At 48.3% G+C, this 21,293-nt stretch overlaps 9 protein-coding genes across 9 annotated transcripts; 4 read left to right on the top strand and 5 right to left on the bottom strand.

The window, feature by feature from the left end:
- Window positions 1–21: 21 nt before the first annotated feature.
- On the top strand, window positions 22–5,490 carry TOT_020000411 (conserved hypothetical protein; the record flags this gene model as incomplete). Its single annotated transcript, XM_009692155.1, has 3 exons — window positions 22–2,264; window positions 2,469–4,472; window positions 4,608–5,490. The coding sequence occupies 3 exons, from the start codon at window positions 22–24 to the stop codon at window positions 5,488–5,490; spliced, it is 5,130 nt and encodes a 1,709-aa protein (XP_009690450.1).
- A 120-nt stretch (window positions 5,491–5,610) lies between these two features.
- On the bottom strand, window positions 5,611–7,758 carry TOT_020000410 (uncharacterized protein; the record flags this gene model as incomplete). Its single annotated transcript, XM_009692154.1, has 1 exon — window positions 5,611–7,758. One exon carries the CDS (start codon window positions 7,756–7,758, stop codon window positions 5,611–5,613), a length of 2,148 nt encoding a protein of 715 aa, XP_009690449.1.
- Window positions 7,759–8,125: 367 nt separating this feature from the next.
- On the bottom strand, window positions 8,126–8,760 carry TOT_020000409 (conserved hypothetical protein; the record flags this gene model as incomplete). The annotated part of the gene is made up of 2 exons (XM_009692153.1): window positions 8,126–8,437; window positions 8,470–8,760. The coding sequence occupies 2 exons, from the start codon at window positions 8,758–8,760 to the stop codon at window positions 8,126–8,128; spliced, it is 603 nt and encodes a 200-aa protein (XP_009690448.1).
- A 489-nt stretch (window positions 8,761–9,249) lies between these two features.
- On the top strand, window positions 9,250–9,718 carry TOT_020000408 (clathrin-coat assembly protein; the record flags this gene model as incomplete). The annotated part of the gene is made up of 2 exons (XM_009692152.1): window positions 9,250–9,305; window positions 9,346–9,718. 2 exons carry the CDS (start codon window positions 9,250–9,252, stop codon window positions 9,716–9,718), a joined length of 429 nt encoding a protein of 142 aa, XP_009690447.1.
- A 34-nt stretch (window positions 9,719–9,752) lies between these two features.
- On the bottom strand, window positions 9,753–10,358 carry TOT_020001006 (conserved hypothetical protein; the record flags this gene model as incomplete). Its single annotated transcript, XM_009692151.1, has 2 exons — window positions 9,753–10,044; window positions 10,087–10,358. The coding sequence occupies 2 exons, from the start codon at window positions 10,356–10,358 to the stop codon at window positions 9,753–9,755; spliced, it is 564 nt and encodes a 187-aa protein (XP_009690446.1).
- A 44-nt stretch (window positions 10,359–10,402) lies between these two features.
- On the bottom strand, window positions 10,403–13,656 carry TOT_020000407 (uncharacterized protein; the record flags this gene model as incomplete). Its single annotated transcript, XM_009692150.1, has 3 exons — window positions 10,403–10,427; window positions 10,567–10,941; window positions 11,135–13,656. 3 exons carry the CDS (start codon window positions 13,654–13,656, stop codon window positions 10,403–10,405), a joined length of 2,922 nt encoding a protein of 973 aa, XP_009690445.1.
- A 373-nt stretch (window positions 13,657–14,029) lies between these two features.
- On the top strand, window positions 14,030–16,021 carry TOT_020001057 (uncharacterized protein; the record flags this gene model as incomplete). The annotated part of the gene is made up of 12 exons (XM_009692149.1): window positions 14,030–14,050; window positions 14,142–14,242; window positions 14,273–14,412; window positions 14,442–14,536; window positions 14,569–14,623; window positions 14,654–14,973; window positions 15,036–15,085; window positions 15,117–15,269; window positions 15,347–15,432; window positions 15,465–15,521; window positions 15,552–15,884; window positions 15,915–16,021. 12 exons carry the CDS (start codon window positions 14,030–14,032, stop codon window positions 16,019–16,021), a joined length of 1,518 nt encoding a protein of 505 aa, XP_009690444.1.
- A 163-nt stretch (window positions 16,022–16,184) lies between these two features.
- Window positions 16,185–18,588, top strand: TOT_020000405 (uncharacterized protein; the record flags this gene model as incomplete). Its single annotated transcript, XM_009692148.1, has 5 exons — window positions 16,185–16,296; window positions 16,491–16,772; window positions 16,805–17,013; window positions 17,050–17,417; window positions 17,499–18,588. 5 exons carry the CDS (start codon window positions 16,185–16,187, stop codon window positions 18,586–18,588), a joined length of 2,061 nt encoding a protein of 686 aa, XP_009690443.1.
- Window positions 18,589–18,735: 147 nt separating this feature from the next.
- Window positions 18,736–21,279, bottom strand: TOT_020000404 (conserved hypothetical protein; the record flags this gene model as incomplete). Its single annotated transcript, XM_009692147.1, has 4 exons — window positions 18,736–18,882; window positions 18,913–19,146; window positions 19,272–19,679; window positions 19,711–21,279. The coding sequence occupies 4 exons, from the start codon at window positions 21,277–21,279 to the stop codon at window positions 18,736–18,738; spliced, it is 2,358 nt and encodes a 785-aa protein (XP_009690442.1).
- Between the last annotated feature and the right edge of the window lie 14 nt (window positions 21,280–21,293).

The raw sequence follows: 21,293 nt of genomic DNA, 5'->3' as shown, positions 1-21,293 counted from the left end.
AATTGAAATATAAAGACAAAAATGGTTGATTTGGGACTAATACCAAGTGTTGAAGACACAAAGGTAGTGTACTACGACACGGTTCACAAATCAAAAGAAGATTCGGATAAGCAAGTGAGATTCCAAAAAAATTCGGAGAACGCAGTATACTATGAGGAATTTACATTCTATAATGGACCTATAATCTTTCACAGTCTGGTAATATTGGATGAAGGTGCAAGTGTAAGTCTTAAATTGGAAGAAAGGACAGTGGATTTCGTATCGGAAACGTCAGTAAAACCGGAAGGAAGTGACTTGAGAGTGTTTGTAAGGTTAGTGGACGAAAAAGGGTTATTGAAGTACAAACAGCTGAGCTTGGTTGACAATTATGGAAAGAATATGGTATTCGTGGACACTGAGTCACTGGAATCGAAGAGTAGGATATTCGTGGACAGGATTCTGGTAGTAGGAAGCTTCAAAGCAATATCGTACCTGGTGCTGGCGTTTAAAAAGAGCTTCAAAAGGTTCGCAACGTGGAACACGTTTAACAAGAATGTGTACTACGGAAAGGAAATACTGGACTTGAACAAGCACACAATAGCATCGGAGAGCCTGTGTGAGCAGATAACGAACGGAAGCGGAGGGTGGAGCGGCAGTAAGGGATTTAAGGAGACGAGAAGCGGAACATATAAGACGATGCACGAACTGACAAACTACCTGATGGTTAACGAGCAGTACGAAAAGATACAGAACCTGAAGAAAAACTTAAATTACCTGGTGGACGTGGACAAGTCAGGAAAGAGAATGGACGAGACGATAGCAATGCTGAGTAAGTTCGCGTGCAACGAGCTGCTCTTCAAGGAGTACCTGGACTACAACACGCTGGAGACGCTGACAAAGTTCGTGTACACGAACATGGAGTATGAGCAGGAGGACCACAACTTCAGGCTGATGAAGCTGCTGACGCACGACGCTAGGATAGCGAAGTACCTGCTGAACAGCCTGCAGTTCGGGAGGACGCTGGAGCTGGTATTCTCGGAAGACTCGACGCTGGAGCAGAAAAAATGCCTGCTGGACCTGCTGCTTATACTGCTCTCGGACCCGGGGTGCATAGCGAGGTTCCTGTCGAACGAGAGTTACGAAAGAGGCTTCTCCTACGACTACTTCGTCAACAACATACACACCTCGGAGGCTGTGGGAAGCGTGTACCTGAGGTGGCTGGAGGACATAGGAGGGAACCTGGAGCTGTACCAGTCGCTGACGCAGACGCAGACGCTGTACAACAAGGTGGCGAAGGAGCCGATGGAGTTCGGAAAGGGCCTGGACGAGAACATGAAGAGCCTGTCGATAGCAGTGAACCACTCAATAGACGCGGCGATTAAGAAGAGTAAGAAGAAGGAGGACTGGACGTACAATAAGATCAGGTTCGTCAAAAACTACGTGGTGACGTGCATGAGGGAGCTGCAGTTCGTTAAGGCGCTGGAGCACCTGCTGAGCATGGTCCACCGGCGCCTGGCGGACTTCCCAGTGCTGAGTCTGGACGTGAAGGCGTTCGTGGACAAGCCGCTCAAGTTCATACAGAGCTACGAGGAGTACTTCCAGTTCAAGGAGAGCATAACGACGCTGTACCAAATAGGCTCTCTGGTGACTAAGCTGAGCGGGCCACTAAGTGGAACGGTGAGGAGCGGCTTCCCGTACCTGCAGGAGTCGGCGCGAGACTACTTTGAGGCGACGTCGAAGAAGTGCCTGAACATGCTGCTCTACGGGAAGGTGCTCTCGCTGCTGTCGTTCACGATCAGCCAGGGCTCATTCGACGCAACAATAGAGCAAATGGAGGCGTTTTCGAGGCAATATGAGGATTTTTACTCAGTCTTCAGCAAGATCATGGAAAAGCAGACGATATCGAATTTTATACTGAAGTCACTTAACTCGTACGTGATCCTAGTGAGGGAGGACACGCCGCCGGCGATAATGAATAAAATAAGTAAAAATGTTTCACTCTTGGTAAACGTGATATGTAAAACAATATACAGAGAAAGAAACCATAACATACTGTCGGAGTTTGGAAGAGGGTTCGCGCACTTCATGGAGTACTGCCTGCCGAAGTTGACGAATAAAAAGGGGTACCTGGACACGCACCTGGCGGAGAAGTGCGTATCAGTTTATAACAACGTGCACAGCTTCGCAAACTTTAACGCGGAAGCGCAGCAGAAGGAAGTGATAGAGGACGTGGAAGACTTCATATGGGCAGTAGTGAAGCACTTGGGGCTAGAGAACACGAAGATGTTCAAGGAATACGCGGAGGCGAGGGAGAGGAGGAGGTCGGAGGCGCCGGAGCACAACGAGCAGAACAGCATTCCTACATTAAGCAGTAACAATAAGCACACGCACACGTCGCCAATGCGAGGAGCTAAAGGGAGTCACTTTAACCAGAGTGGACATCAAGGACAATACGGGCATCAGGGACAGCAGGGCCAGCACGGCCTCAGAGCGATGTTGACAAGAAACGGGAACAAGAAGCAGAAGCGGGGCGACCAGAAGAGCGTGTCTTCACTGTACTTTGACCTCATGAAGGTGAAAAACATAGAGTGGCACCTGGCTAGCACGTGTGGAGCGGAGAGAGCGAAGCAGCTGGGAGTGCAGCTGGACACGTTCAAGTACTACGAGAGCGTCGGCCTGGCAGTGGTGCCGCCAGACGGAATGCCCGCGGAACTGGACTACGCACTCTCGTATCTGATAACACTGGCACAGACGAGGGATACTGGGCACCTCTTCAAGGGACTCATGGACAAGGAGAGCCCAAAGCCGCTTCTGGGGATATGGCTGTACGTCCTGTCCTCGCTGAAGCCCGATCTGAACACGCTGGTCAACGCAGAAGTTAACGCGTTCTCGTCCCTGGTGGGATACTCGTGGATAGAGAACTTGAACAAGTGCGTGTCGACGTTGAGTAAGGCAGCGTACCTGTGCTACTTGGGGCTGCGGCACCTGTCAGCGGATACAATACCAGAATTGGGAGAATCGAGGGCCGAAAACAGCGTGTACACATCAATTGAAGAGTCGGAGAGTCTTAACCTGCACTACCTTAACGACGAGCTGCTTAACTGCCTGATACTGTCGAGCACGCACGTGGCGGCGCTGAGCCGAATGGACACGGAGCGCAGCAAAAACTACACGGAGACGCTGTCGGGGGTTACGTACTACTGGTTCAAGAGGTTCAAGAGGTCGCGCTCATACATGATGAACTACCTGATGGAAACAGCAACGGTGCTGCCGAGCATGTACGAAGGGGTGGCATTCTTGATAGTCGCGTGTAAACCCTTCACCAGCCTTAGAACGGACATGTCGTACAGCCAGTTAAGAGTAAAAGGGAAAGAGGCCACGTCTACAAAGCAAAGGAGATTAAATGGAGGAAGGTTGGAAGGTAAATTGGAAGAAGGAAGATCCAAGGAGTTTGTAAACGAATTGGATGATGGATTGAGCGTGGAAGAAGGTAAATTAAACGAAGGAATGGAAAATGAGTCAAGCGCTTCAGAAGAAATGGAAATAGACGCTGGGAAGAAAGAAAATGAAGAGTTTGAGGACGAAATGGAAAATGACCAGCTTGACGGTGAAAAGGACAATGAACAACCGGAACCAGAAGGGGAAAGAATGAGTGATAATAGGAATTTGGAAGATAAAAGCCCGGGTAGAAGCGAGGATGAGGAGAGGAAAACGGTCTTGTGCAATGATAGGACGTTTACATTCCACGATGAAACGTACGAGTTGGACCTGAAAAAATACGACAGCGGGTCCAAGGGGGTAATGAACAAGGTGAGCATGCTGTATAAGGACCTGGATAAGAAGGTGTTCATGGAGTTCATCTGCACAGTGTGCACGCAATCGAATTCAGTGGACCCAGGGGCGCTGATATCGTCCTCGTACCTGTACTACCTTTTGTTTATTAACGAAGCGCCGCTGCTGGAGTTCGCAAGGACGGTGCTGCGAGACATGGAGGACCTGAACTCGAGGCTCAGAGCACTGGTCTTCTACACAAACGTGTTTCGAGTGTACACGATCGACATCGTCAAGAGAGTCGAGTCGGTGTTCGGATTAAACTGCGACTTCATGGACGCCATCACGAGCGTCGTCAAGAGGCCCGATCTGCCGCTGTACGCGTACCCGGTGGTGCTGGAGGCGATCTACACGACGACGGCGTGCCAGAACAAGCACCTGGCGTTGGACAAGACGAGGCTGATAGGGCACAGGAAGTTCAGGCACTACATGAGTAGCATGAGCACGTGCGTGGCGTGGCTGTTCAGAGCAGTCAACAGCGTTAAGTTCGACTTCTTCAAAAGCGGAGTCTCCGAGAATGAGGAAGGAGCAGAGTCTTTGGACGCAGATGCGCTGCTATTCGCATTATACACAATATGGACTGCATTTCAGGTGCCATTTAACGCGCTGACGATGATGTACTCGCTGCACGAGGCGACGGAGTTCTCAGGCCGCGTGAACCAGTGGAACAAATCTGATAAAAGGACGCCCAGAGGCAAGGATAGATCAGATTCGTCAAGACAACGCGACAGGAGCGGCAACTCGCCGATTCACGAAGAGAAGAGCGGAGAAGCGAACGCGCTGGAGGCGAAGCTGAGCGAGAGCCTGAAGGTGAACAACCTGGCGGACGCGCTGAGAGAGCTGTGCACAGAGCCGGAAAAACTCTCACCGGAGTCGGCGTTTAAGCTGGCGCACAGCTACCACATGCTGCTGAGCATATACAACGCAATACTGCAAACGGGCAAGGAGCAGGACATAGTGGTGCTGCACATGGCGCTTAACGTGCCCTACGAGCAGCTGACGCAGACGAAGAGGCCCGAGGACCTCTTCGACACGACGCTCACGGCGCTGGAGGCGCTGCTGGAGCACGTCAAGGCCTCGGAGGGGCTGAAGCACGTGGCGGCGCAGGTGCTGCTGGTGAAGACGGGCTTCGAGGAGCTGAAGGCGGCGCTGCTGGAAAGGTACCAGCCGAGAGTCGCGAGGTCAGTGGCGCTGGCCTCACTGTTTGAACAGCCGACGCCCGAAAAGACGCTCTTCTACCACACGGCCACTCTGACGTCGTTTGCAGAGACGCTGGTGCCGACGATCAGGAGCTACAGGGCCTGGAGGCACTGGGTGAGCCTGGTGTCGGTGGCGCCGTTCGAAGTGGACTACGAGCGTAGGGACTCGTTCCTGCCCTTCACGAAAAACGTCGACTTCGAGCACGAGCTGGAGTACCCGGAGTTCGACGAGGACATAGGCAGCCTGAGGTTCGAGGTGAGGCTCGCAAAGCCGCGGATGCCGAGGTCAGTGGTCACGGTGGACCAGTGGAAAGAGTTCGAGAGGCAGCTGATGGAGCGGGGGCTGGACCTGGCGGAGCTGGTGAGGAACCCCTCGACGCTCCTGGACCCGAAGCAGAGGAGGCTCTTCCTGCGTGCGCTGCTGAAGAACAGGCATATGTACGAGCACGTGACGAAGCTGGGCGTGGACGTGTTCAACTAGCGGCACAGGAAGTCAATGTATTATCACCCTGTAGACATGTACAGTTACCAATATTATTGCATTCACAGGCTTAGTAGTTATATATTCGTGTACGAGTTTGTGTTTGAGGATATTAGAGCGTTAAATTTTCCTGAGAATCGTAATTATGTTTGAAAAGAGTGATGAGATCGTGTCGTAGCACAGGCCAAACAAGTTGACGTTCGATTTGGTGCCCTTCGCACGATTGGGGTCGAGGTCCATTGCGTCATTCCTAGAAGGCGGGTCAGGCTTGTGACTTCGGTCCACGGAGGTGTGGCCGTTGAGGGGGTTGTTGGCCAGTTTGGAAGCGTCAGCCAATTTCGAAGCGTTGAGCGGATTTGGGTGGTTGAGCGGATTTGAGTGGTTAGGCAGTTTGGAAGCGCTGTGCTGACCAGCGGTTAATATGTTTGCCTTGGTGGGAGCCTGGCGGTTGTTCGCGGGGGAGGCGGCGGTCGCCCCGAAGTACTCCAAAATGATCCTCGCGTGGTAGGAGTTGACTGAGGCCTCGGCGGACCTGAACACGTTCGAGCTCATTTCGAACAGAGCACGCATCTTGTACATGCGGTCGGAGGACCGCTCCAGGCACACGAGGAACGAGCTGATGTTCTCCCTGAAGACCAGGTACCACAGCGCAAGGTCCGAGTCGTAGAACATCCTGAAGACCCTGAGGCAGAAGCGGCGGCACCAGACGAGGTCCTTCTCAATGTCGATCTTGAAGAAGGAGACGAAGAAGTGGAATACGAGGACCGCGGCGGCCCTGCTCGGCGGGATGAAGCGGTTCCAGTTCTTGCTGATGTAGTAGTCGTCCCACTTGGTGAGGCAGTGGTAGAGCCAGCAGAGCGAGCCGCTCTGGACCATGAAGTTGAAGGCCGACTCGAGGAACAGGAAGTCGTCGAAGTACTCCATGCGTCCGCTGCTCTTGGCAGTGTACGGCGCGCTGAGGTCGTGGTTGATGTACTTCAAGTTAGACAGGTAGAAGAGTCCGTACTCCATGCACGTGAAGATCGTGGTGAAGCCCCTGGGCATGCGGTTGAGCACGTCGAGCTGCACCGCGATCACCTCGCGCATCGTGAAGGCGTTGTTGCTCATGTCGACTGCGTGCTGCAGGTATTTGTCCTTGTTCAGGTCCACCCAGTGCTCCCTGAGGCCCGCGGCCAGCAGGTAGCACGCGACCGCTATCTTGAGCACATCCTCATCGGAATATTCGTGGTAGTTTCTGCGGAGATTGTAAATCGTGTCTGAGGTTGCGTCGGTGGGCACGGAGTTCCAGGTGCTCAGCGGGTGCCTCTGGTGGTCCCTCGAGAGGCGGTCGAGGTAGCAGTCGAAGAAGAGCAACGCCAGGTTGTGCGTGCACTTGTCGATGCCCATGGCTCTGCTGAACTGCCTCAGGAACTGCGTCGCCTTCGCCCTCCCCCTTTCTACGAATTCCGGCCTGTTAAGCAACTCTTCTTCCGACAGGTAGTACAGCTTCTTGCAGCAGTGGTTGTAGTAGGTTCTGTCCTCGGCGCATTTTTTCGAGAGCCTTTCGTTGTAGACTGCCAGATTCGAAATGACTGAGAACAGACCCGAGACTGACGCCTGGTCGTACCCGCCCTGGATGCTGTCGTTGCGGGCCGTGCTCATGGTTGATGCGGTCACTGCAGAGTCAATTGAGTTGCGATTTGCTGCGTATTTTTGGGTCGGCTCCGGGGCCGACTTGACGAAATCGTACTGTGATCTGGTTGTGGTTTGTCGGTGTGTGTTACTTGCGGTGGAAGCGTTAGAGTGTGTTTCGGTCCCACCTAGTGTGTAGTCTTGGCTTTTGTCGCCTGTGTTTTTTAAGTTGCTCGATTTGACGTCGGATTTTGCGACGCCGCCCTTCGCGAGGGCCTCGTCCGTGTTATTGTACATGCCCGTGGTCAGTTCGTAGATCTGTCCGAGCAGGTTCATCCTCTGCGAGTACGCTGGATCCACGCCCTTCCTCGAGATGTATGTGTTCATCAGGTTCACCACCTCGATGTTCGTGTTGAGCAGGATCCTGTTTGCCAGCATTCTGCACTCGATGCCGAAAAGGTCCGACCACATGGTCGGCATCATGCTCATCTGGTATATCTCCTCCAGCTTCGGCAAGTGGGTCTCCAGGTTCAGCGACCTCGACAAGAAGTCCTGGAAGTCTATGTCCGAGGATTGACAGCACTGCGCGACCATATCTTTCGAGAGCGTTTCCGCGACCATCGCGGACACTTTTCTCATGGTGTGTAGAAACTCCATGGCTCAAAAGCCACCAGCGGCTTCTATTAAATCTTTTAGTATCCTTTGTCTTTTATGAAGTTATTGCTATGTCAACTTGATTTATATGAGAGATGTGTGGAATCCGGGTGAGATTTGCGACGAAAGTTTAATACAAGACATGATTAAATTTCATAATTTAGTATGTTTTCAGTAAAAGTTGTGTTGAGTCGCGTGTGTGTTATTTTACCAAAAATGATGGCCTTAGTTAATGTGAATCTATAATGTGTAGTAACACTCTCCCGACACCCAAATGCGAAGCATCACGTACCACATTCTAAGGCTCCACACACTATAAATTTTAACACTTTAAATAATAAAATATTTTAAGGACAACAGATTAAGTTCATTATAGAATCTCAACTCTCCTCTTTATGTATTCGCGCCGTCTTTCCAGATCCTCAATCTCCTTTGGTATCTTGTTCATCTCCAGTTGAAAGGCCGGTATCGTGGTCCATCCTGTTCCTCCTGCCTTTCTTATCGTGTAGAGTACCAGTGAATAGTATCCAAATGGTATTATCAGCAATAACCTTGACACCATCAGTACCATAAGGATCACAAACATCTCGTCCCGCGGTGTGTAATACAACATGTTCAACAACGGCATTGCGTATTCCCTACATTTTGCATAGTATTGTACCAGTCCGGAAACGATTAAAGACTACATTTAAATATTGACATATACAAACATACATGTGTTACGAAGTAAACTACAGACGAGATGAACACTAAACACAACACAGCCGTGCTGTTGATTAAGAACGCGAATAAAGAGACCGTTGAAAAGAAACACAAAATCTTTATTATGTCCGGGAGGTCGACCCCAATCAAATCCATCAGTATCCTTCTTTCAATCATAAACGAAATCCCGTAAAGCAAGAAGATCAATATTGCGCAACCGAGAAGTGATACGGCTATTGGAATCTTCGCGATTCCAGATCTTACCGATGAGCGCTCCTTATAAATCCAAAATTGTTCATTCATTTTAAAATCAATTCTCTCAATTTTCTTTTAATAAATATTAGTCACCTATCCTTTTATGTGTGTGAGATTAATTCAATATTATCTTTCTAAATATTCAGTTAATTTTTGTATAATATATTTATAATGTATATTTCATTAATTAATTTACGAGGCAATCAGGAGAACTAACAATAGTCTAAAATACATTACATTAATACATTACAAATTTCAATGTGTAAGTTAATAACTGGTTGGCTGTTTTAGAGTCATTTGATTCGACTACCCCATGACAATATTATAAAAGCCAGTTTTAGGCCATTATTAAATAATTTCTTTAATTTCCACATAATATATGAACAACTGTCTATTTTATATTATCAATTTTAACTTTTGAGTCTATTTGTCTTTAATTCACACATGTATTTTATCTATTCTTAATCGCTCTATTTTCCCGTAATTTTAATCACACATTCCCCTTTTTATTAAATATATCACAGATTTTAATTAATTATGATTTATGGAATATTTTTTCAAAACGCCCAGAATGACACTAGGGTCTCTAAGTGGTACGTTTATTTAAACTCCTCCATAAAACCTCTTCTTTAGGTACGCTCCCTTCTCTACAAAGGAGAAGAAATCCTTCGAGGACAGGATTCACAACGAGCTCGTGAACCGCGATAGAAAATGGTCCAACGTGTTCGACCTCGACTCAATGAAGGTGGTCTACAGGCAGTACTCGGGACTTATTATCTGCATCCTCATCGACCCCTGCGATAACACGCTCGCGCACTATGAACTGATCCACCTCATCGTGGAGGTGCTGGACAGCTACTACGGAGACGTCTGTGAACTCGACATCGTGTACAACTTCAACCGCGTCCACGCGATCCTCGACGACCTCGTACTCGGAGGAGATGTGATAGAGACCTCGAAGGACATAATCGTGGAGAAGCTGCGCGCAGCAGACAAAGTCCCATGACTGAATAATGTAATATTTACGCAAATATATTAGTTTACACAAGCTCGAGCATCTTGTCGCATTCCGATCCGGTACTCTGAGTGTAAGCCGTGGCCTCCAATTCGAGCTCCTCGGCCGATTTGAACTCAGTGCCTTTTCCTCCAGCCAGCCTAATGCTGTGCAGCACGAGGCACAGCCAGAGCGAAGTGAAAGCCAGAAACAGCCTCATGAGTGCGGTCGGCACCGATGAGGCAAAGAGCAGAAAAGAGTCGCAGTAGATGAACCAAACTTTAATCCTCCCTCCGAACAGGAGCCTGACCATGTTGAACATGACCAGTCCCACCATTCTTCCGGCGACATGACAAATGTGCCAGAACCTGACGACGTACATCAGCGTGGCGACGTAAAAGAAAAACGAGCAAGGGATGAGGGATAGGACAGGCACGAGGGTGAACACGCTGTTAATGATGAGTTCGTTTCTAAACGTGCCACAGGCGTACATCCTGCAGGCCATGAAGTGCAAAAACCAGTGGTATCCCAGAAAAATCAGGTCAAGTCCCGTGAAGATCAGAAAACTGTTCAGCACGCTCATGGTCCCCCAAAAGGATGACTGAACCTGCGACCTGTGTACGGATAAAAACTTATCCCTATCTGCTGTCATTTTATAACAACCCTGTGTCTTCTTTTAAGTAAATGTGTATGCGTTTAAGTTAATTCACCAAAGGCGAAGCTGATAAGGGGGAAATACTTTAACTATTTTACAAAAAATTGATGAGTCGTGACTGAATAATAATTATTTACAGCAATGTATAGCGAATAGCATGGTTTTAAAAAAATGTATATTTATTGGATAGCTCATTGGAGCTCACAGCTGTCCCCATGAAAACGATTCGTAGTCGAAGGAGGCCTGCCCCTTGAGCAGGTTAAACGAGTCCATAAATTTTAGCCTCTCCATGGTCAGCTCATTTAAAGTATCTCTCGACTTCAGGAGCTTAGGGTCACTTGACTTTTGCGCCTTCTTCTCTCCCAAGCTCGTGGCATCGTTCTGCGGTTCGAATCTGTTGGATTCCTTGGTTTCTTCCGCATAAAACTCCACCGACGACTCCTTCTGTGGTTCTTTCGCGTCTTCTCGGGTCCTTTCTGAATTTACACATGGGCTTGGCACCTTATAGTTTGTTTCTCTCTTCATCTGCTGCAACGACTTGATGCTAGGGTCCATTAACTTCTCCCTCGCTTCAAAGAGCCTGAAAACAGATTAGTACATGTTACGGTAAATGTTGCTACATGTTAATATGTGTTGATATACATCATCACACATAGTCTTACAGACACACATAGTCTTACATAAACACATGTTGACACACATCGACATAAGTCAACACATGTTGGCGTACGTCAACGCACATATATCACATGACTGATCGAAGCTATGCTTACCTGTTGAAGTGGTTTATGCACCTCTTTTTGATGTCTTCAGACAAATTGTGTGTGTTCTTGTCTGGGTGCCATATCTTGCACATTGCGTTGAAGGCCTTCTTGATGTCCGCCTGCGAGGCGTTCTTGTCGACGTCGAGCAGCTGGAAGTACGTCGCGTCGCGCTGGTCCAGGATGTACTGGTACCTGTGCTCGTCCATGAGGCCGCAGTTCTCCCGCATGGCGACGCAGGTCTTCGCCGCCGAGTCCCAGTCGAGCAGGTTCTCGTAGGCCCGCACGCACGTCTCGTACGCGTTGTAGTAGTTCGGGATGTGCTTCAGGCACATTTCGCAGTACTCGATCGACTCCACCCAACGGTTGAGGTGCATCAGCGTCCTCGCCTTGTTGTAGTAGAGCTTCCCCATGTTCAGGTCGTAGTTGTCCGACCTGACCGGAGCGTCTCTTGCGCTTCTGCTCTCGGGCCTTCCCGAGAGTCCTGGCGTGGTCGCCGTCGGCCCGCCTCCGTTCGCGTTGCTGCCCGTGCCTCCCGTCGTGCTAGTGTATCCTCCGCTGTGGCTGTCTCTGCCGCTCTGCCTGTCGGTGCCGCTGCTCGTGTTATCCGTGTACGTTGCGGAGTCCCTCGTCGCGCTTCCGTTGTCGTTGAAGCACCGGCTCGTTATCAGCTGCGACTGGTAGTTTATCGCGTCGTTGTAGAACTCCAGCGCCTTGTCGTAGTCCGTCCTTTTGTACATCTCCGAGCCCTTCGAGGCCAGATCCACAATCAGGTTCACGTAGAGCTCCCTCCTCACGACGTTCGTCGAAATGTCCAGCGGCGTCCTCCCTGCCTTGTTTACTTCGTTCAGGTTTTGCGTGTATATTGAGAACGACTTTAGCCTCTGAGCCAGGTACGTGCTGTTTCCTCTGGCCACCATGTGCCACAGGTTATCTCCCGTCGTCGGGTCACTCGGCAGCTTATGGAAGTTATAGTTGAGCATTTTTACGTATCTGTACGCCTGACTGCTGTTGCAGTTCTGTCCGAAGGACCACATCAGCGGGTGCCTCACCTTCCCTTCGTACTTCTGCGCCAGCTGGAAGTCCATGAACTTCGAGCAGATTGCGTAGTTGATCGTCTCCACGATTCTGAAGTTGTCGCAGTCGAGCGCCTCAAAGAGGTAGTTGTAGAGGCTGTTCATGCTCGTCGCCTTGAATATTGCCCACGCGACTCCTCTGTTCATGATCACGTGCGTCTTCGTGTATGGCACCTCCTCTCCCGAGCTCTTTCCCGCTTTTGGCGAGAGCAGACTCGACTCAGAGTGCGCCCCCTTACTGTTCGACGTAAACTGGAGCGTCGACTCCAGTTCCGACACCACTTGCCTCTCCGCGTTTGACTGCGGTATTCCGAACACTGAATCTACAAAAAGCTCCTCCTCCGCCAAGAGTCCGTTTTGCGATAGCCTCGCGTGTATCTTCTGCGCGTCTCTGCGTATGCAGTCTTCGATGTGCTTCACCACCTGCTTACACTGCACCACTTCCGGCATCTGCTTCAGGCACTTGTATAGCCTTGGCATGAACTGCGACGACTCCGAGTCGTTTATGTCCGCGTACAGGTACCTCATGAGCCTGTTTGCGAATGCCTTACTCTCCTGGTCCAACTCTGAGAACTCCACCGTCACTGCCGGGATTGTCGTGCTACTGACTTCACTCGACTTTCCCACTACGTTCTCTGTGAAGCCCAGGTCGAACGTGTCGCTTCCACTCTCCCTCACCATCGACGTCAACTGCCTTATGTGCGATTCCAACTCTCCTATTTTTTCCTCCATTTTACTCTTCGTTGCATCAAGCTCCTTTCGTGATACCTTCAACTCTTCGTTCAACCTCGATATCTTATTGTTCAAGAATAGGATGTGGTCTTCGTACTTCATTGTTTTCGAGGTGTTTTTGTAGTCGTTGAACTCAATTTTATTTGCTATATCTCTCAAGGTCGACACCAGGTCCAATAAATCAAACTTGCCGTCCTCCTGCCCGCCTCCTTTACCATCTCCAAATATGTTACCATTTGTCTTCGACTGGTTCACGAAGTAGTTTATATCATAGTTTTCTGAGTCCTCCTTGCTTACATCTTGGTCGAACATGTCAATTCCGCTGAATTCGCTGGCTTTATCGTAGTCGGTCTTTTTCGTGAATGTGCGTTCGTAAAAGTCCTTAAATTGCGTTTCCGCATTTTTCGCGTCGTTGTATGAAAAATCGAACATATCTTCCGTCTTACTACTCTCTTCGCTGGTCTTTTCTCTCTTCGGCTTTGAGTTTACGTTATATGCCGACTGTTCTCTGAATTTTGAGTCTGCGACCGTCGACCTCAACTTCATTTTAAAATACTTCTTCGAATTATCTATAAAAGTATCATCATAGAATGAGTTTTTTCCATTTGGAGTGAATGGATATGACATATTATTGAAATAATAGTTCCCTTCTGTATAGCCATTTATATTATCATCTAAATCATCATAAAACAGATATTTATTGTTATTTTTGGCCGATTTATCCATAACTAATAAATTAAAATGATTCGAAGTTTAAATTAAAACTCTTTTTTTGTATTTCCTTAAATTTCTACTATTATACAGTCAAGTCAATCCAATTTGCCTATTGACTATAACTTAAAATTAAAACAAGCTATAAAGCATTTGTTTAATGTAGTACAAATGTTATAGCTTCGACATGTATTATTTATATAATTTAAAAAATTTTAACAAAAAGGATTTTCATCGATGTTGTCGAAAAATAGTCCCTACATAAATGTGTAGTTTATCACTCATATGAATAATTCGTTATTAAAACTGTTTTGATTATACTATAACTGTTTGAATAAAACACATCCATGTATATTATTTGTCATTTTGTTATATTGTCATTTTGCGAATGGATGATTCTACTCAAGAGGTATTTTGCACTTTCGTTACAATTATAATTTATTTATTCAATTGGAAATATGCTGAATAATTATTTTCTTTAATAATTTATATAGAAGGAGCCAATATCTAGCAGCAACATTAAAAAGTATGTAAACTTGCTGTTGAAGAGATACCAAACGAACCAGAATGACAGAATAACAAACCCAGATGATCCAGAAAAGTGAGTATTGGCATAATTAATGAATCTCAGGTGGATAAAGTCAGAAGTAGATTTGGATGAACACATAAGGCTGTTTGCCGACCTTTCAACCATTCCTTCACTATACCCTCAATTTCTAAACCTAGGAGGATTTAAGGTTTTATCGGATATTCTATCGCATCAAAACATAGGTATTTTGAACATTTAACATCGGCCTTAGATATCGTAATCCCATGTATCACGGTACTTTCGGAGCTCCTGGACCCGGAAATAATATTTAATTTAAACAACACTGAAGATTTCCTCAAAGAATTGGTAAGGTACAAGTGGAATATAGTTCAATACAGGAATTTCTATCAATCCACAAGTTGTGCATTAATGGATTGCTGAAAATTGAAGAAGGTGTGTTAGCCGAAAATAACGACACTATAGATAATGGAGAAATGGACTATAACGGAGTCAAGAGTTCGTTCGAACTGATTGAAAATTTGGTGGAGATAACGCCCAGTGTCATAAATGACATGGCAACAAACGTGGATTTACTAGGATTCTTAATCAAGAGAATGAAAACCAGTAAAACAATGGAATATGACTCGAATAGAATACACGCGAGTGAGATATTGTGTATAATACTGCAAGGATCGGAAGAGGCGGTAGTGAAAGTAGGAAACAAGGACCCCCTGGACGGAATAGACGCTATGCTAAGAATAATAGCAATATACAGAAAGAGGGACCCAGAAAGCATAGAAGAGGTATGAGTTGTACTTAATTGGTGATACTTTGATTAATTAAAGCTAAATGACAACATTTTTAGGAGGAGCTGGTGGAGAATGTTTTCCAGTGCCTGTGCAGACTGATGTTCAAGTATGCATTCATGTATGTTAAACGCGTTTAGTAAGGACAATCAACTGAGATTCGGGAAGATTCAAGGACTCCAGTTGGCAATAAGGCTGATACGTGAAAGGAGAAAAACATATAAGCAGGCACTGAAGCTTCTGGACTACGCACTGCTAGACTGCCCGGAGAACTGTAAACAATTTGTTGTACTGTAAGTTATATGCACTATAGTATGTACATATTTGGCATATACCTGTAATGGTATGAGTATACATAAACGATGGATAGGTTTGGACTCAAGTGTATCTTCAGTGTCCTGATGAGGAAGGGAGTATCTACGAAAGTGGGATCTGAGGAGGAGAAACAGGAAGATGGTACTTAGGAAAGAAAATTACGCAACCTTTAGAGAACGTAGTGAGCGTGCTCAATTCACTGTGCTCGCACTGCAATGGAGAAGAGTTGTGTAGGTTTCGTGAAAAAATATCACGTTTAGCACGGGTGGTGAACAAGTTCGTGGAGAACAAACACGAGAAGCTCGAGAGGATAGTGGAACTACACAAGAAATACACCCAAAGGTCTAAAGCACTTCTGAAAAAGATAGAACAGAACAAGCAGCACTCGAAGGAGATATTCGACATGCTGAGTCTGAACGAGGGGGAGCAGAGCTACCTGGACAAGTACGAGGCGGGCCTGTCGATATGTCAGATGATAGACTGCGTGATGGTGAGGCTGTACAACGTGGATAACAAGAACCTGCCGCTGTGCCTGTTGGTCTTGCTACACAACAAGGGAGTGGACATACAGGACATATACAACAACGTATCAGGTATGAACTGCGAAAATGGAAGATGTGTAGACTTTTTGGAGCATTTGTCTGAGGATGCGAGGGACACGAGGGAGGTGGTGGAAGGCTTGCTCAAAAACTTCCTCATGGGCGCGAAAAACTCGGGATATTTCGACTAAAATAATGTACTATAACCACTTTAATGTACATATATTAGTAGAATCTACGGTATAGAGGAACAGAATAAACGAAATTCCCGAATGACGGAAAGTACACACTAGACAGAGCAGGAGGTGAATTTAACGGGCAAAATAATACAAGAATAGCAATAATTGATCGAAAATGAAAAGGGTTAGGGTGCACATGATGACGAAAACGAAAATAATTCGAATGCGCACCTCATCGCATATGAAACGTTTGTCTGAAATAGACAATCCAGGTGCTAGGAACTACGGTTTATCTTATTAATAAACACACTAACGGGAAAATTTTGTCCCAAAAAATGTTCAATCTCAATGTGTAAGTGATATAAAAAAATGTGTAATTTTTGTAAAGTGTTTTGTGTAAACCACTAGGTTCCTGATCAACGAGAACCTGAATTTATCGCTACTCGTGTAAAATAATGTCAAATTAGGCCACCAGTTTCAGTAAAATTAATCGTAAATTCAACAAACGAGAGGAGCTTATGGGACACTGTGAACATGTATAAGTACTCCTTCATATATATATACTTGTCTATTAATATAATTCTAAACCATTCTAAATGCGAAGAGCAGAAGAGTTCGAGCGCTGATCGGGCCAATAACGTCAATGGTTCCACCACAGTGTCGGTCACTGTCACCCACGCTCCGGATTCCAGTGTCCAGTCCAGCACACATCAGGAGGCGCCTGTCAATTCTCACACCAACTACAGGCCTGTGACCTTTCCAGGTACGTTCGCTCGAATGTGTAGTCACCTTTAGGCTCGAAGCTCCCTTCTTGGGACTACGTGAGGCACGGGTCTGACTGGACCCACGGGATGTGCAGCGCCGGGTACAAGCAGTCGCCGGTCGACCTGCACGTGGAGGGGCTGAAGGACGACGGCCCTTCCAACCTTAAGTCCGTCTACGACTCTGTGCTGAGGGGCGAGACGCCTGACCTGTCTACCAACGCCTGGAAGCGGGGCGACATTGTGTACTCCTACAACCACTACCTCTCCACGCTCCAGGTGCTCAGGTCCCCGAACGTGTTCAGACTCACCGTTCCTCAGAACGAGGGGTCGACCTTCGGCGCTCTGTTCACCACTGATAAGCCCAACCTCTATGTTGCCACGCACATAGACTTCCACTCGCCCAGCGAGCACACTTTCGACGGCTCCGCCAACCGTAGGCAGATTGAGATGCAGATTTGGCACTACCTGAGCGACGCGCCTTCCAGCGACCTTGGCATCGGCTCCCTCGACGTCCCTGAGACCACTGAGGTAAACATGCTAATAACGAAGTCGGTGAAGAACACGACCGCAGCCGGCGGTCCTCCTGAGCACAACTTATTCAAGCACTCGAGTGCTAACACGTCCTGGCAGGGTCAGACACCCTTGTCAGGCGCCAACGGTCTTACCAACCCTCAGCCTTCCCACTCGCCTCAGACCGTGCAGGCTCCTCCGCCTCCTCAGCCCAGACCCAATCAGGGCAACACGCACACCGTGTTCACTTCAACTGTGCCGAACCTCAGCGGCTCGCACAATTCGGCCGATTTATCTCATCTAAACCTTAAAACTGCTGAAGGTTCCACAGGTTCGTTTCCCCTCTTATCACTTCATTCAGGTAAACCCGCGAGTGCCAAGGGCCCTGAGCCTGAGCACGACCATGAGCCTGACTTCGAGGATGAGCACGACACTGAGCTGTATTACGAGTCCGATGACCATGGCCCCAGCATGGTTCAGCTCACGCAGAAGGTCGCTTCTTCCGACGACCAGCACCCGCTCAACTCCAACAAGTCTTCCAGCTACAAGAAGCTGCTTGAGAACGACCGGTTTGACTTGTTTAGCAAGTACCTTTTGACTCACCTGAATAACTCTGCCAATAACCTGAGCAGCGAGCAGATGCACATTCGCGAGAAGAAGATGGCTCGGCAGAAGAACACTCACTGGGGTCGCTGGGCCGTCATATCGCTCACCTTCATGAGCGAGGAGATTGAGAAGACCAACATTGAGAGCCTCAGGAACTTCCCCTCCGAGCGCTTCATGAACGAGGTGTTCCGGGCCGGCTCCTCCGTGAACGTCACTGAGAGCCACGACTACCCCTCGGTCGGCGCCCTAAACTCCAACCGCTCCGACGACCCCCTGCCCGTCGTCGACGTCGACGTCCCCCTCAACCTCTCTTCGCTGTTCATGATGCTTGAGGTGAAGAACGTCAACTACTTCGCGTACGACGGCTCCTTCACTCAGCCCGGCTGCGAGGAGACTGTGCGCTGGTACGTGGCCAAGGAGTCGCTTCCCATTTCCACTGAACTAATGTTACAAATTCATCGCATGCTCAACCCCAACCCTCACGAGTCAAATCCTAACAACTACGTGGACAACTACCGCGAGTTGCAGAACGTTAACAACAAATGCAGAAACGTCGGCAAGGTGCGTTTCATTCACGGGTACCCTATGGAGTACTTCGTGATATCGCCGTTCAGCCGCGCCCTTACAAAGGTTTCGCGCTTCAAGGCTGCGAAGATGTCGCTGATTCTAGCACTTTCGTTACTTCTAATTTCAATTTAATTTTGTAAAACGTACAATATATGCTTCTGCAACTCCCGTTATGTTTCTTATTTCCATCTCCTGTAGCCTCCTCCATTAACCTTCAGTGTGGCTAGCCCTTTTGACTCTGCAAACTACTCTACTCATGTACTAACATTTACATTAAATTTATCTTGGCGGAGCCACAGACACGAATGTTAAGAGATGGTGCACTCCGTCGAGCGCCTTTTTGCTGTCCGTGTTCCTGTTACGGTACGCCGAGTCCAACATGTCAAACAGGTTGCTTGCTTCTGCTGGGTTCAAAAGCTCCGAGGGCTACACGTTTTTATCACAGCTCTACTTTACCTGTTTTCCGTTGGCGATCATCAACCTGATTGCATTAATGTAGCTGTATAATGCGTTAAAGTAAATTTGATGCGATTCATTCCTCAGTACTTCCATTACGTTTTCCAGTATCTTGTTCTTCCTGCAGAAGGTGATTGCCTCCATACAGCGCCCCTCGTGAACGAGAACGCAAAGTTGCAAGCAGTTGAATGTCTCCCTCAAGTCGTTAACGTGCTTGTTACTCGGACCGAGATTCTACAGTAAAAGGTTAACGGTGCTTCAAAATTCCAGTATGTGTTGACAATTAACATCTACTCGCAATATGCATCAGTCAATAGCTAGTATACGATAAGTAAAAGCACAAACGGCCCCCGTCCTACCTTCAAAAGAGTATAGTACACCACCATGTCCCGAATGTCCAATGCTGTTTCATCGTCAGAAAGGCCCTTGGTGAACAGGTTGCAGCAACACGACTCCAAGATGGCTGCACTCGTTTGTGATTGCGAAAACTTACCCGCGCAGTTTTCCACGTCCTGGATGCAGTAAAAGCACTTGAACGACGAGATCTTCAGGCCCACCTCCGCCGAGTACTGCGCCAGCAATAGAATTGCATACTTGGCCGAGTTCCTCTTCAGCGACAGGTTAATCAACTTCTGCAGCAGCGGCCCTACCATGATCATTCCGTTCTTCGTCGTCGGCGGCCCTAGGAAGTACGGCTGCACCGCCTCGCTGAAGTTCTCCGACACTGCGTACTTGACTGCAACCATGTTCCTCGGCGCCGGGAGCAGCTAAATTTGCGTGAATGGATCCAAAACTTACTGTTGCCAGCAGTATCTTCAACTCCGCAGTCACCTTCCTCTTCCTGTCCAAGAGCGTGCGAACCAGGTACGCCGGCTCCTCAGAATGGCTCGGAGCCGGGTCTACCTTCCACAGGTTGTGCGCTATGTACCTCAGGTCCTGGAATTCGAAGAGCTGGCAGTTCTCGAAGTAGACCAGAAAGACCCCCGCGAGCGACTGCACCTGGCGGTTCCTCACGAACTGCAGCAGCAGCCTCAGCGACTCCATCACTCCTCCCGCGAGCGCTATGAAGTATGCGTACATGAGCATCTTGTTGAGGTACTCCGGGTCGTTGAGCGACACCTGGCCGACCTCCTCCTCCAGGTCGCAGCAGAGCCTGTACGCCTCCTGCCTCTGCGTCGTTCCTGTGCAAGCCAGGACGTTGTGGATCTTGTACCACAGGTAGTCCTCCTTCGTCGCCAGCTTGTTCGCCTCGCGGTGCGTGTAGATCTCCGGGTACACGATGCTCAGCAGCAGCCTCGAGTAGAAATTTGCGCCCTTGACCCGCGAGTAGTAGTTCCCCGTCTCCGTCGGCAGGTACTCTGCTGCGAAATCGTCGGCCAGATCGTGCCTGTTAACGTTCTGCTTGTCCAGCAGGATGTCTCTCAGGAGCTCACACAACTCTGCGAAGAGCGGCGGGAACTGCGTGTGGTCCAGCTTGTGTGATGCCAGGTTCGCCTCCTTGTCCTTCGCCAGCGACGTCAGGCACTGCGCCGAGCCCGTCCTGAAGAGCAGGTACGCCAGAAAGAAGTAGTACTCTCTACTTCTCTTCGCCGGCCCTCGCCCGGGCGCCGCGGTCTCCGGCGGGTACATCAAGTTTGCGCACTTCACCAGCGACTTCATGATCTCGAACGTCGACATGTTATTGTTGAACACCAGCGAGTTAACGAACACGCCCCTCGAGTTGAGTATCGACAGGTGCAGGCTCGTCCATGAGTGCCTGTGCATATGGCTCAGCGATAGCCTGAAGTATCTCGCCAGAAAGTTCGGACTCTTGTTGCTCGCCAGCCTTCCAATGTCCAGCAACAGCGTCAAAAAGTCCGTTTGGTCAAGACCTGCTTTGGTCAACAATTTAGCTGCATTTTCGATGAATGTTTTTTGATCTTCTTCCGTCGCCCTTTCGTAAAAGGACTGGTTGTCCAGGCAACTAACCAATATTTCGGTTTCGGTGGACATTACGATATCAAGTTTATCTGAACCCCTTTCAGGGTCCACATACTCGTTATTTGTGCTTTGTGTGTGTTTTTTTCCACCTTTTTTGATGGAATCGCGTCTCTTGCCGAAATGCATATCGATGATCTCGAGTATATCGTCCTTTTCGTTGTCCCACTTGTCCAGATCTTTCCTCATTTCATTTATTACAAAGGATTCGGGTGGTTTTTTGAGCAAATTAGGCGTGAAACCTGCATCGTTTTCAGATTCGTCGTCTTTCTTTTTAGGGCGAGAGTACACGTAGTCCCTGTATAACTTGAGCAAGTTAACGACCGATGATGGATTGGGAGATGATTTTTGTTCGCCCAGAGGGGTGTTGTAAAACTTCTTCCAATCCATTTTAATATAATAGC

Source organism: Theileria orientalis, chromosome 2 (assembly GCF_000740895.1).
Source record: "Theileria orientalis strain Shintoku DNA, chromosome 2, complete genome".
NCBI lineage: Eukaryota > Apicomplexa > Aconoidasida > Piroplasmida > Theileriidae > Theileria > Theileria orientalis.
Note: the sequence above shows the minus strand (reverse complement) of the source record. Positions and strands in the feature narration are given on the sequence as shown.